General features: G+C 40.2%; 1 protein-coding gene across 8 annotated transcripts in view; it reads right to left on the reverse strand.

Annotated features, from left to right (window-relative positions):
* Nucleotides 1-15,520, reverse strand: part of ARHGEF3 (Rho guanine nucleotide exchange factor 3) — a 100,935-nt gene that overhangs the window by 54,106 nt on the left and 31,309 nt on the right. For 7 of the 8 annotated variants that reach the window (XR_014561266.1, XM_083727042.1, XM_083727037.1 and 4 more), the window contains one exon: nucleotides 3,376-3,438. Coding sequence is in view for 7 of the 8 variants with exons in the window: in XM_083727042.1 (XP_083583168.1) it covers nucleotides 3,376-3,438 (63 nt within the window). In the remaining variant the exon portion in view is untranslated. Of the gene's footprint in view, nucleotides 1-3,375; nucleotides 3,439-9,469; nucleotides 9,571-15,520 lie in introns of those variants that run through there. The other variant, XM_083727044.1, reaches the window with a different exon arrangement.

The raw sequence follows: 15,520 nt of genomic DNA on the forward strand, positions 1-15,520 counted from the left end.
ATGAAAGGATTAAACTGAAGTGTCCTCATCTCCCGGTCATGTATTCAGTGACATCTGGGAAGTGTGCATTACAGAAAGAGAACACACATTTATTATGGTGCAAAGTGTGGCTTTATAAATTTGTATACGTATTGTATATAAGATGGGTATACACTTACTAATGAATGTGTTTAATGATAAGATTAAAAACAGTTAAATTAAATCTTAAGTATTCGAAAGGCTGTTTCAAGGGAACCATACTAAGGTCTCTGAATGCATCACACATGATGGATGCACCAATACAGAAGTTTGTTTTTTAATTAGATAATAAATTACGTACATACATATACAAAGACTAAAGATAGAAACATGTTTTGGTTTTTTTTTAAAAAAAAAAATTATTAACAGACCAATCAAATCACATTAATTCCAAATTACAAAGCCAAATTTTAAATTTTTCTTGGGGGTACCCATATTTCAAGTTCCAAAAGGGATCCAATCATCTTGTTGCTGCTGCTTTGATGTCCACAAATCTGTCCAAATGATGTTCACAATTCTAACCAATCCTTCCTTGTTGTTTTCCACATCTCTTCTTGTTGTTTTCATATATTTTTCCTTTTTCTTTGTGACCTCTGATAGTCTCCACAAGCGAGTTGAAACCAATTGTAGTCCTGTGTGGGTTTTTCCATTCATCCAAGGGTCATATTCAGACGGCTGCCGCTTTTCATCACTTCCATAAATAAACACACTCTTGCCGTCTACTCGTTAATCTTCAGTCTGTCACTCCCTTTCTCAGTCTTCTGAGGAGGTTCTGCCAGAAATCCCATATAAAAACAGATCCATAGCTTCCTCCTCCTCAGTCATCAGTGTTTCGACAGAACCTGCCAACATAGCAACTCCCTTTTTATTGCTGTGCCATTCCAAAAGCCTTTATTCTTTTCTGGATCCCCATACGCCAAACTTTTGGTTGATAATTCATTTCCACACAGTTTTTAATCGTCCCGCTTAGGTCAGTTATGCGATGGTTCTTTTTGGGGAGGGGTTCTTGGGTAATCACATAGAAGAAAAGAAAAAAGTTTTCCCCCCCCATCCAGTCCCGTTCCGACATACCAGTCCTTTGATGTTCTTCTTCATGATGAATTCCTGTTAAATCCAACCCGTCGCTCCTACTTCACAGAGGTCACTTCAATTAGCAGTCTTAACTCCCGTTCTTCACTTGAAATATGTGCATTTGCTTCTTCTCTAATTGTTTAATTCAAGCTCCTGCAGCCAGTTCGCACGATCAGAGACAGCGTCTGGGAGAGCCGGCTCCCATGGGGGCTGTGTGCCTAGTGCCTTCACCCCCTTCTTTCGAACTTGGGGGTGATTTATTGCAACCGCAGGCAAGGCAGTGTTTCCCCATTCCCTGGGGTAAACGAGGGAGGCTGCATACTCCGATATCAGCCTCTTAATTACCCTGTGTGAGCCGGAGAGGTGGTATTGTCGGCCATCTTCCAATGCGCCCCTGGTGGCCCCCCCAAAGATAGAAACATTATGATCCTTTATAGCAGCCTTCCCCAGTTTGGTGCCATCCATATGTTCTGGACTACAGCACTATCAGCCCTAACGAGCATGGTCTGATCTGGGCTTTTCTTAAATTTGATTTTGTTCTGGCTTGGCACTCTGAGCAGTAGCTGTAATTTCTCAAAATGCCACCAGACCTACCATCACTTGGGAAATCTGAAAGGCATAATCACCCAGCACTGCTCTGAGCGCTGCCACTGCAGTCAGGTGAGCTGATCAAGGACCACTGACAAAAGGAGTAGACCCATCCCAAGGACACTTTGCTTAGGGTCTCCATTAACCTGGAGTTGGCTTCAATTAAAACAAGCACACACAGCAGGAAGAAGATTAAAAGGTCACAAAGGTTTACAGATTCTGCCGGAACAGAAGGCCTGCATCTTGCTGCTGGAAAGTACATGGAACATGTTCAATTTTCAACCAAAGCAGGTAGGCATCAGAGGAAGGCAGGCACATTTTGTTTAGAGCAGTAATACTGCTTTGGAAGCACCCTTATTGCATTAAGTGCAATGATAAGAGTTAGAAGGCATCTTGGTGGTGATCCAGTCCACCTCCTGCTCATGGCAAAATGCATTCCTGATAGGTGGTTTGTCAAGTAAATGTTTCCAGTGAAAGAGAGGCTACCCCTCACCCAAAGCCATCATGTTCCACTGCTGAACAGATTTTACATTAGAATATTTATCCTAACATTCAGCTGAAATCTGCTTCACTGTAATTTCCACCTACAGGTTCTGGTCCTGCCCTCTTGAGAAATAAGGAACAAGTTTGCTCCATCTTCTGTCTGACAGCCCCTTCAGGTATTTGAAGATTGCTACTATATCTTCCTTTACTCTTCTCCAGGCTAAACACACCCAGCTTTTCAAGTATTCATTGTAAGACTTGGTTTCCAAATCCCTCACTATCCCAGTCTGCCTCTTCTGAGTTTGGATGCTATGCCCAGCCATATTTAAAAGACACCTGAAAGTAAATACTGCTGAGGTCCTCATTGTGTCTGGGTAGAAGGAAAGGCAGAGTGTGCACATCCAAGGCTCATGCAGGTTTATTCCAGCTCATATACATCATTCTTAAGCATGGTTTAAGTTTATTGTTTATACATTTGAGAACATTGTTAATCTGCCCTTCATCAACACACAATCCTTGAGTAGGGTAATAGTGAAATAAATTTAAAACATTAAGAGCAATTTCCCTGAAATCAAATCACAAGGCATATAAAAACCAACACACACAGCAGCAACCAATTAACAACCAATTGAAACAAAATCAAATAAAAAGACACTTTCTATTCAACAAATACATGTGCAAACAATTGTATTTTCAGCTGGCAATGCAGCTTGGTGGTTTAACATGAACATGTGAACATGACCACTGGATGTATTATGTCCGAATCAGTCCATAGTATTAAAAGTGCCACTTTTAATATAAGTCTTCATTAGGGATTCAAGAAAGGTATTAGGATGGAATTAGTTTCCAAGTGCATTTTACAACACCAGTATAACTCATAATCAAGTAAAGTCACAGCACAGGAATATATTTCTGCATGGCTTGATGTTTTGGGGTTGCATGCAGAAATTTAACCTGTAATGTTAATTTATCAGCAGGAGTTCATGCAACAATGTTCTATTCCACTTGCACTATCTTCCTGGACCTAAAACTTGTTTCCTTGAATTACACATGCTTCAAAAATAGAAAGTTTTAAGTTTGTCAGCAATATTTCAACATGCAGAGCAGAAGGTATTTTTATGACAGGAGCAAACAGTTTGGCCCCCAAATAGTCAATGTTATTCCACTCTAGAAAACCACACTGGGCACATTACATTTCAGAAAAGAATTACTCACACTTGAGTCAAAGCTGCAGACACTGATTACATCTTCGCTCTGGGCGCTCTGCTTGCGTTTCTTCTATTAAAGAAAAAGAAAAAGAAGGGCTCATATCTTAGCAAAAGACCAGCAAACAAAATACTTCTTACATGTTTATTTTTCAACTTATATCATTATAATACAACTGAAACATTTTTAAAGTGTTTACATGGCCACAGTATCATATGAGAGTTGGACTGCATACCCAGCAGTCTAGACACCTGAAGTTTCAGGGTGACCGTGTAACAACCTTTGTTTTTTCAACAGATGCTGAATGAATGTATAGTGGCAGCCCCCTGGCACCTTACCCTCTTTGAGTGAATGCCAACCAGCCAGCAGAGCATTTGGCTACTGCTAACTGAAGCACTGCTGTCGGGAATGGGCATGAAATCAACTCACACAAGGTAACCAACACAACAATCCCAAAGATACCTACACATAAATGGGAAAGGCCAACTTTGTACTGTGCGCAGATAGCTAATACAGGGTTTCTCCAGCATAACCTGAAACTCCAGCACCAGAAACAATCATTCTACATCAAAAACATTTAGCCCTGAATGTACTTTTTAAAGGCTATCCAGAAGTGGTTGTTTTTTTTAAAAAAAAACCAAAACCTGAAATCCTCACTGATCTCACTGATAAGCACTGCTTCTTTGAGGTTTGTTTCTTTCAAAGAGACAACTCCAGGCACAGGTACATACAACTTATCAAGCTGTCACAATTGGCAACTTAAATACTTCCTGGTAGAAAAGATATGCAGAAGATAGTCTATAGTGTAGACTAGAAAGCTCTCTCTTTCATGAAAATGTTAACTGTTGCCTGTCCTTAAAAGATACCATTTCACATATAACACTGGAAAAGGTGAAAGCACAGGGGACATTCTAGAAAATTTGAGTTTGGGGCTTAGAAATAATAATAAAGTATGTATGCAAAGCAAATGGCAAACCTGAAATGACATTACAGGATGGGGGTCAGGGTATGCTTCCTATCCTGCTGTGTTTGAAGATAGGTAGAAGCTATTCACTAATTCACTGTTCTCACCTTTTTAATCACATTGCCCTGCATCTCTTGCATGCATACACTTCTACATATGTGTCCTCCAGCCTCAATAACACAAAGTCAAAAGCACCTCTTATATTTGTACATTTCCATGTAATTCTTTTCCACACATCTCTGGGAAACCTGGAAAGAGCTACCAAAAGTGTAGCCCAGAGAAAAAAGGTTGAGAAGCACTGCTCTAACTAAATAAATTAAAAAGTAAATTCAACCTGTAATTATTGATTGAACAAATTAACCTTTTAATATACCAAACATTAAAATTTAATGGCATACCAACTTACACATAATGCATTCTCACACTGGGCATACCTTTTTGCTAAAAGATTAGACAAAAACATGCCCCCTGCCCTGATTGGCTTTTGGGGCAAGGCCTGCTCAAAACGGAGGCCCCAGCATGTTTGGAGGTGACCATCCGCTCCCATAGTTGCGTTGGGAGATGGCTGCCTCCCAGGACCAGCCGCAGAGTGCAAGAAGTGCCACCCTACCGAAGCCCCAGGTGAGCAGATATTCTCGCACTGGGCATCTTATACAACTATACCTTTTCACTAAAAGATTAGGCCCATTTAATGCAAATCACATTTTAATTGGTCATTTCAAAATGGCAAAAAACGAACAGGTCACTTGCAGAATGAAAACACTCACATATATTTTATGTGTGGCATCTTACCCATTCACAAACAAGACCACTGTTAGCCACTAAAATATGTTAATATGAATTTTAGAACATTAATTCCATTTATTTTTTCTTTACTTCATTTGTCATTAAAAGAATTATAACTTTGCCCTACCAAAAGAGAAATATTGATAGAAAAGATGTTTTCCAAATGGAAAATCACAGCCTACTTATTAGATTGCTGTGGCAGGTAAGTAAACCCATGAGATTAGTCTATTTTTGAAAGAACCACTAATCCTAGGCTATTGTATCAAGTAATCAAATTTCCCATTTGGCATCTGTGATTATTATTTCAAAGCAGAAACCTGAGTAAGACATTAATAATAAAAGGCAGGACATTTTTAAATCTTGCACCAAGGTTCAACCTGCTTACAATTCCACAAAGAAAACTGGCATCAAGTTGTGTAACAGGAGATCACTTCAACTGCTGTGGCTTATTTCAGAAAAGTCTTTTTAATAGGCTTCATTTTGCTACCTATTGCAGGGAAAGACACATTAATAGTTCTTTAAGTACCCTTGCAAATGATAAGGTTAATCTATTCCTGACAGTTTTATATCCAATTTACATTGGATCTCAAATAGCAGAATGAGAACCACAGGTGTGAGGTTGAGCTTGTGTTCTACAAGTACCAAACTTTATACCAAATACACCAATTTAGCTAACTATATAACTGTGGATAATTATAACCTGTGAAAATAGAGAGTTAAAAAAGAATGAACAGAAGCAGGGATTGGAGCAGATTGCTCTGGCCTGTCAATTCAGTGGATGTGTTTTGATGTATTACAAGTGGTATATTCAGTTCCACTGTGAAACTGAGGATGACTTCATGTCAGCTTTTCTGTTCGAGGTGGACTTTGGCATCTACATCCAAACATTATGTTACTTTCAACAAATGTGGCATTGTAGCTGAACGTATGCTTTATTTTAGTGTATAATTTTATGCAGCACATTGTGCCAGGAAGCTGGTGCCAAACTATTGTCTTGTCTTTATGCTTTAGGAGGCCCCAGTTGCTTTTTGTTCATGTTGGCAAGCTTGCCATGGCAGTAGGGAACAAAGTCTCCTGTTACCTTTGTTGCTGCCATAGAACAGAGTAAGGGCCTCAAAATATCACAAGACTAAGAACTGGGATATTCTGCTGTTGTTGTTTTGCGCTTTGTTGAATAGAGACACACAGATGTGCACAAATATTCTAATGCACATCTGTGCAGAAGGATACATCAAAATAACTGGCTTGCTTTCAGGCAGTGCTAATTATTTCAGTGCTAGTTTACATATATACATCAGCTTTCATACCGAATACTTATTTTATGGCCCTTTGACCCCACCTTTTACCATTTGTTGGTTTTTTCTATCCATCTGTACATACAGCCTCTCTTGCAAGAGGCAAGGTTTTCTTAACAGGAGTGATGGTTCTTGGAAACTTTACTTCTTTAACACAGTTCTTGCTCTGCCTCACAAACTGTGCTTACAGCAAACAGAATTCTATTTCTACAGACTATAGAGAAAAGGAAGGAGTAGAAACCCCACTTGCTTTCACTTTTCACAATATTCAGTGAGAGATACATAAAAAGATATCCCCTTAGACCTTTCCCTGTATCACTGCCAAACCATTCCCCTCAAAGAACAATACTATACAGTTTCAACACCTGCCAACTGAGGATAACACTCCATGCATCTGATAAAGTGGGCTCTGGTCCCTGAAATCTCATGCCAAAGCATATTTGGTAAGTCTTATGGCATATTCAAGAGTATTTTATGACAAGAGATGTATAGGTGAGTGAACTTGCATGATTGGAGGATAGGTAATATCATTTACCCTGTGATTAGCTTGGTAAAAGAGTGGAAGGGAAGAGTCCTCTGCTTTGAGCCTATTTACCATTCTATAATTCAGTCTACATCACAGGAAACTCAACTGTCTTTATGACAGAGGTTTGCATTTCCTCTCTGACTGTTATGCATAAATCCTCTTTCATCAGTAGCTTTAAACCAGTGATAATGATAACCTAGACTTCCTTTTCCAATGTCTCATTTTAATTCTTGTAACTAAAGCCCCACTCTTTAATATAATTAGATATCTCTTTCTCATCTCCTGTTAAGATAACTGGTAAGAAGAGTAACTCTTCTGCAGCAAGACATTACTACCCTTGTTGATCTTTGATTTGATAAGAAAATTTAGTGGCTCTGTAATGAGTATTTATCAAGCAGGAATTATGCAAAAACTTACAAAAACATGTGATTTATTCACACACACACACACTGAAATAATAAGCACTTCATATAAAGTTATTTTGATATAATGTTTGATCTACATATAATATAATAGCTGGTCACCTGAACAATAGGCTGTTGATCCCATTTCTACAGTGGCAGTATAGCCTCCCCTCTGCCATGAACCTCCTGGAATACAAGGGTATCATGCGGTTGGAATATAGAGCACCCTCATTAATGCGTGCTTGAACCATTATTTTTCATTTAAAATCTTTCTGTACCAACAGAAAAACTGGTACTAAGCCCATGACCTGTTGGAGTTTGGTAACTATATTGCAGTAGCGTGCAGAAAGTAATAGTATGGTAAGATTGCTGGTTGAAGGGATAAAAGAAACTTAAGGTGTATTACTCATAGCAAACAGAGCCAGTCTAAGTATAGGTTTTACATTTAGCCAAGTTGGAGCCAAGAAGTCAACACTAGGACATGCTAGCTCATACTAATACTGAACTTGGAGAAGAAGTAGGAAGGAAGTAAAGTCAGAGATCTATGGCAGGTGTTGGGGAAAAGATGTTTAGGGTTCCATCTGCCAGCCTAGGTGTGACCTAGCTCAGAGTCTGTCAGGTATAACCCCTGGATTACATAAACACAGTTTTCTAGTGTGCACTACAGAAAGGCAGGAAAAATCAATACTGTACTTCTGCAATACTAACAGCATGCAAATAGCAAAGATTATTCAGTTTTGGAATGACAAGAATAAGCACTTGTTTTAAGATGCATTGAATGTTTTCTAAAAAGGAAATATATACATTTTGACAATAAATAAATCACTGATTCATCATGAAAAGGACTCATGCAAATATAGCCATGTGTTGTTATGGATCAATGTTTTAGAAATTGCTTTAATCTTCAGTTTAGTAGTAAATCTTAACGAATTAACTAACAAGTTTCACTTTACTAACTACTGACATATGGTTCACTTTCATAGAACATTTAAACTATTCTGGGAGAGATTTGAGGAACTTTTCTGACTATTTTTGTAACTGAATACTCTATGACAGTAAGTAATCTAAGACTTTCTTTCTCTTGTTGTCAGCAAGACATTTATAGCAGTAAAGCCACAAAATTAATAAACACTGTTTCTTTTAAAGACAGAAAATCTAATACTAAGCAACCATTGGCAGCATTTTAATTTCTTGAATGGCTTTATCTATGATTTCTATAATCTCTAAGAGGAGACATACTATATTTTCATACTATTCTGAAATCTAAGCTTAAGAATCTATGGCTAATGTCTTTATGACAAAAACTTAACCATTGTATAATATGAGTGCTGTAATAAACTTTCCACAATAAGTTATCAGGAAACTTGCCTCTAAAAAGAAGTTTACTCAGAAACATCAGGAATTTGAAAAAAGTAGCTAGCCAGTTTAGCTCTTAGGAACGCAAGTAAAAACAAGTGAAACTTTCATTTGATTTATGTATTTAGATTTAACTTTTAACTGGCTTTTCAGCCCATGGAAGCCAAAGTGGCTTCCAAACAGAACATAAATAAGACAACAATTTATAAAAACTGCAGTCAGAATAATTATGTTTAAAAATTTAACTCATATAATTAAGGGCAGCAACAGCTCACTATGATCAATCAACTCCATAAGCACAAAAAGGAAGCTATTTAGTAACCACCTCAAAAATCGATGGCCTGTCAGTCTCATTAGGAAGGGTTAAGAACTTAACAGAGGGTGTGGTGAACAACAGCATGTTATTATTCAAATAGATGTTTCACATGTATTGTACTTGCATACAATGAGAGACAAAAAAAAAAACAAAAAACTTGACACATTATGGACTGGCAACACTGTCAGGGACTACACAATATGACCTCATTGTTGTTACCTTAAATTTTTTATTATCATCCAGTTAATGAATGCCACCCAGAAGCACACTGTGACTCTGGGGAGGACTGCAGTAGCTGAAGCACCACAGGAGTAAAAATTGTCCTCTGTGTTAACTACTATGGATCCAACTTTTAACAAGTCTGGCTCTATTTTTATGAAAAAATATATATACTTTTTTAATTAAAAAAAGGCACCACACAAAACATTCAACAAAAGACACCCCCCCTGAACTTACCTGAGGATGCACAAAAAAGCAGCACCAGCCCATGAGGTACTGTACACATACACCACATCTACACTTCACAGGTGCACAATTCACAGTGTAACCTTCACAGCCATCTGTACCCCGCACCAAGGCCCCACATTTCCCCTTTAGTTTCTTTCAGCAGCAACTCCACCCTGCAAAGCCAAACTACATGACAGGAAGTGGCGATGAGCCACTTGTTAGAAGTGAAAGATTGAGAGATGCACAGCTATCTACATCTTGCAAGTTTTTCATTTGCTGTATTTGCTTAACATATCTGACTATACCAAGTGACTTCAGAAAAGCAGTAGCTAATGAAATTCTGGCAAGAAACTGCCTGCATCTTTTTTCTTTCTCACAGAAAACATAGGCAATTGCTGCCCCTGCCTCTAATTGTAACACACTCCTAAAAAGAGACTCAACAAGACATTCTAAACTGACTCATAACACTCTGCCCAAATGTTCCATTTCTGGAAACAACCTAAGTAGAAGCTAGTCTCAGTGGAATCTTCATGACAGCTCTTTTAAATTGTTCATGTTCTCATTAAAATCATTTTAGTTAACCTTTTTGTGTTTTGAATATCCACAACTGCCAGTATCAATTAAATAGGCAACTCAGCTTTTTAAAAGTCAAGTTTTCCAGGAAACATTTAGTTTCTTTATGCAATTTCCTGGTAGTGAGTGATTTCCTGCATACATTTAATCCTGGTTTCAAACTCTTTTTACGAGCTGATTAAATGTAAACAGAGAAAAGAGTAAAAGATCATATTTTGTATCCTTCACCAACTACCATTAAACATTTAAATATTAGCATATTTGAATTTTTGCTAGCTAAGTAACCAGCAATGTATTCCTAGTGTTCTCAAATGTTTAGATGCTGGTGTTTTTCCTCAGAATAGTAGCATGGGTGGGTGCGTGGGAGGTTACATTCATCTTCCACACCTGCTCTGATTTATTTAACTATCAGCCCCCTAGCTGATCCTATTTGCATTGCAAAAAGCCTATATGTTAAACGCAAAGATTAAATTAAATGTTACAGACGCTTCAGGTTACAGACGCTTCAGGTTACAGACTCCGCTAACCCATAAATGGTACCTCGGATTAAGAACTTTGCTTCAGGGTGAGAACAGACACCGGGGCGCAGCGGCGCGGCAGCAGCAGGAGGCCCCATTAGCTAAAGTGGTACCTCAGGTTAAGAACAGTTTCAGGTTAAGAACGGACCTCCAGAACAAATTAAGTTCTTAACCCGAGGTACCACTGTACTCCACAGCTCATGCCTCTTTACTCCACAGCTCATGCCTTTCAACAATTATTCTTCCCCAGTTATCTAATCCTTTCTTCTTCTTTTTTGAAAAACTCATGATGCCCAACAATCATTTGTCATAAAGGGACTAGGTGATGCTCTAGAGATGTGCTTGCGTTAACAAAAGTGGCAAGTTTGCCTAAAGTAAAGCCCACAGAGAAAGAGCATGACCTAAACTGAACCAACTCTGTAATCTTATGCCCACTTATATTTGAGTTGGCCCCACTGAATTCAGTAGAACTTACTTTTGAGCAGACATATATAGGATTGTGTTCTAAATTAAACAGAACTATCTGCTGTATAGAAAAGACATATTTCACATTTTATTTTTCTGCTTTCTAATGTTAACACATACACACCCAGCTCAGAGCCCTATCTAATACTCTGATGCCCTCCACCATGCAGAACATCACTATGGACGCATCGGTGTGGCAAAAGTAATATCTGAGTTGGTTACTCTGCTGAGGGGTGCCATTTCCTGGTTACAATTTGTTCAAGAAAAGCAGGCAAAAGCTGGTACATTCATGTGAACTTCTGCTAGGAAGCAGCATGAGTCCATGTGGCCATGCTTGGTCAGGCATTTCTTCCTTCACATGGGTCTTCTATAAAGTAGGCTTAGAGCCTTATAATATACTGCCATAGGGCTTTCCAAGCATCACACAGGTAGATGCAACATCAGGAAATATGTCCACATAACAACACCCTTCCCTTCAAACCATCTTTATTCTAGAATGTGTTGGAATGGTTTCGGATTGTGTCCCAGATTTCTGAATTTGCAGCTGCTAACATAGTGACTGCATTCACATTCATGCTGAAACCACATGAAAAGCCACAGTGAACTTCAGTCTCACATATTTTGTGTACCGTATTTTTCGCCCCATAGGACGCACCGGCCCATAGGACGCACCTAGTTTTTTGGGGGGGAAATAAAGGAAAAAACTTTTCTTTCCCCCCCAGGTGCGCTGCGCTAATCCCGAAGCTTGGGGCGTGCTGAGCTCAGCACGCCCCAAGCTTCTGGGTTCCGGCAAGGTCTCCGCTAGCCGTGGGAGAGCTGCGCAGCTCTCCCAGGGCTAGCGGAGCGCTGCGCTAATCCCGAAGCTTGGGGCGAGTGGAGCTCAGCGCGCCCCAAGCTTCTGGGTGCCGGCATGGTCTCCGCTAGCTGTGGGAGAGCCGCGCGGCTCTCCAAGGGCTAGCGGAGTGCTACGCTAATCCCAAAGCTTGGGGCGAGCGGAGCTCAGCGCGCCCCAAGCTTCTGGGTGCCGGCAAGGTCTCTGCTAGCTGTGGGAGAGCCGTGCGGCTCTCCCAGGGCTAGCGGAGCGCTGCGCTAAGCCCGAAGCTTGGGGCGTGCGGAGCTCAGCGCGCCCCAAGCTTCTGCGTGCCGGCAAGGTCTCCGCTAGCCTTCGGAGAGCTGGGTCTCCCACGGCTAGTGGATAGCTTCCTGAAGCCTGGAGAGCGAGAGGGGTCGGTGCGCACCGACCCCCCTCGCTCTCCAGGCTTCAGGGAAAGCCTGCATTCGCCCCATAGGACGCACACACATTTCCCCTTCATTTTTGGAGGGGAAAAAGTGCGTCTTATAGGGTGAAAAATACGGTACTTTAATTGTACTTTAATTGTGGATATTTATATATTTTCGTGGGTTTGTGAAACTTGGTTTTTGTATTTCTGTAAATCACTTAGAAACCTATTTTGGCATTAAGTGCATATAAATTAGTAAATAATAATAATCCTCAATATGCCACCCTGAGCTCCTTGGAGGAAGGGTGGAACATAAATGTGTTAAATAAAATGAATAGCTGGATAGAATAACTGAGAGGTGCTGTGATGTTGTAAGAAACAACATACACTTGCAAGATCAGGAGCTCCAACATGGTGCATTAGAATGTGCATCACATAGAAAAATTCCAGGTTCACTTGTCTACAGGATAAACCTGAAGTTTTAAAAAGTGTTTAAAAAGTCACTGACCCCAAATTGCTCTGATAGGTTTTGAAGCACATGTCCTTCAATCACAGATTGATCCGAACATCCAGTGTGCTACAAATTGTAAACAAAAAGGGTGGGGGCAGTGGCAGGGAGGAGGCATAAAACATACTGCCCATTTCTCAGTGAGTAGAACTGAAAAGAGGTCAAGTTCATCTGTTGCTCACAAAGAACCGGCAACAGGACAACACAGCAACACCCTGTCCCAGACTATAATTAACAATGGGAAATATGTAATGTAACAGCATGGGCACTTCATTTCAGAGGGTGGGTATCAACTCAATTTATCTTTTGTATCACATGCTACTTGTAAATTTTAGTATCTTTTGTTTGCAGGACAGCAGGGAAGTGACAGGTTTATAGCAATACTGAGCATTTTTACTTTTTACAACAAGCCACACCTATGAACAGTCTAGTTGAAATGTTTTAAAGGTATCCAATGAATATTAATAGGATATTTTAGAGGCATTGCTTAACTTTGTTTTAATCTGCTTTATCTTCAGAAGACTCTGCTGGTAGCTACACTTAAGAACAGTAAGTTAAAACCCATCACCAAGGTAATGTACTGTATCAAACATCCAAGTTGTTTATCCCCAACTATTAAGACCTGTACAGTATAGTAATAGACACTATACAATAATAGAATATACTATACAGTATGCAATAACGCAGGTGGCACTGTGGGTTAAAGCCTCAGCGCCTAGGACTTGCCGATCGAAAGGTCGGCGGTTCGAATCCCTGCGGCGGGGTGCGCTCCCGCTGCTCGGTCCCAGCGCCTGCCAACCTAGCAGTTCGAAAGCACCCCCAGGTGCAAGTAGATAAATAGGGACCGCTTACCAGCAGGAAGGTAAACGGCGTTTCCGTGTGCGGCTCTGGCAAGCCAGAGCAGCGATGTCACGCTGGCCACGTGACCCGGAAGTGTCTCCGGACAGCGCTGGCCCCTGGCCTCTTAAGTGAGATGGGCGCACAACCCCAGAGTCTGTCAAGACTGGCCCGTACGGGCAGGGGTACCTTTACCTTTACCTTTATGCAATAACAGAAAACTTTCCATGTCTTACAGTAAATGCAGGTTTGTTTGTTTTTCATTTTTAAGTAAAAATAAAATACTTCACACTTATATAGTGTTCAAATGTTCCTACATTTTCTCAGTAAGTCCTACCACACAGCCCTTTAAAAGGCATATGTATTATCCTCATATTGCAAATGAGAGATTGAGAAAATAACATAGTGGTTTGCCTCGGTTACTTAGTACATACATAGCTGACAGGATATTTGAAAAGAGGATTGTTAGCCAAAACTTACTGCCATACCCCAAAATGGGTGGGAGATTAATTGATCATTAACTTTAGAACTATCTAAGGGATGGCTACACCCTGGATACACAATTTTTAGCCTTCTATCTGAAAAGGTTTTTAAAATAATAAATTGAAATCCCATTAATCATTAAAACTTTAAGTATATAACTCATCTCATGTAAAAGGCAGATAGAAATTGTGCCCTTAAAATTCTAAATTCAAAAACATTTATACCATTGGAAATTGCACTCAAACCTAGCTAGCTTTTAATGTGTAGCCCAGGAATGGAGAACCTGTGGCCCTCAAGAAGTTGTAAAATTCCAACTTCTAGCAGTCCAAGCCAGGAAGCACCAAAGTCAGGGATGATATGAGTGTTGAGAGTCCAACAGTATCTGTTTGCTGACAATTCTGTAAAGTCTGCAGCATCTGAATATTTTTTTTAATTAGCACCTAAGCTTGAAGTTCATAAGAGGAGTCACTGAAAAGCAATCTTGTTTTTGCATGCTATGAAAGCTATCCTAAATAGCATCTTTGTACCTGTTAATACTTTCTACTACTGCTTTCTCCTTTGTTAAAAGAGAGAGAGCTATAACTGTACATTACCAGTATACCTCTGAACAGCAACTGCTGGGGAATGCGGGGGAGAGATGGATACTGCAGCTGGCCGCTATGGGATAAAAATGCTGGACTAGATTGGCCTTTGATCTAATCCATGAGGAGTCTCTTTATCTTCTTAATAGTGTGGTGTACAGAAACATTAGTCTTGCTCCTTTGTTTACTACATCCAATCAGATGGCCCTCATCCACACAGGGCTCAACATCTCTTCATAGAAAAAAAAAGATCTGCTATCCCTGAACTAAATAACACTTTGTAGACAGAACCTAAAACACACACATGAAATGCTATAAACTACAATATCCACATTTATACTCTGGAGTTACTGGCCATAGCAGGAGCACATTGTAACATAGAACAGTGATGACAAGTCTGTATATTCCTGTTAACAGTAGGAAGAACTTCCAGAAGCTAAGAGCTTTCAACAGTGGAATAGATGGCCTTGGAAGGTGGAGGGCTCTTTTCCTTGGAGGTGTTTAAATAAAGGTTGCATGGCCATCTGCTAAGGATTCTTTAGCTGTGATTCCTGCATTGCAGAGGGTTGGACTAAATTAACATTGGGGAAAGTGGAAGTACTGCCAGTGGAATCCCCAGCAGTGGCAGCCCAAGGAAAGCCCCCAAACAGGGCACTGGAGGACAGCGAAGAAGCTGAGCTGTCAGGATCCTGACCTGACCCCACTACCAGCCTGGAGCTACGATAGCACTTTATCCCCTCCAGCTTCTTACTTGAGCCATATGAGGGGCAGGGCTGTGGATACAGAGGCAACCCTGCTGCTCCATCATGCCTCACTGCTTCCCAGACAGGCTTTGGAATATCCTGTCAGGTATTAAAAGCAGGCTGAATAAAGAA

The sequence above is a fragment of the Podarcis gaigeae genome (genome assembly GCF_964106915.1).
Source record: "Podarcis gaigeae genome assembly, chromosome: 2".
Classification (NCBI taxonomy): Eukaryota; Metazoa; Chordata; class Lepidosauria; order Squamata; family Lacertidae; genus Podarcis; species Podarcis gaigeae.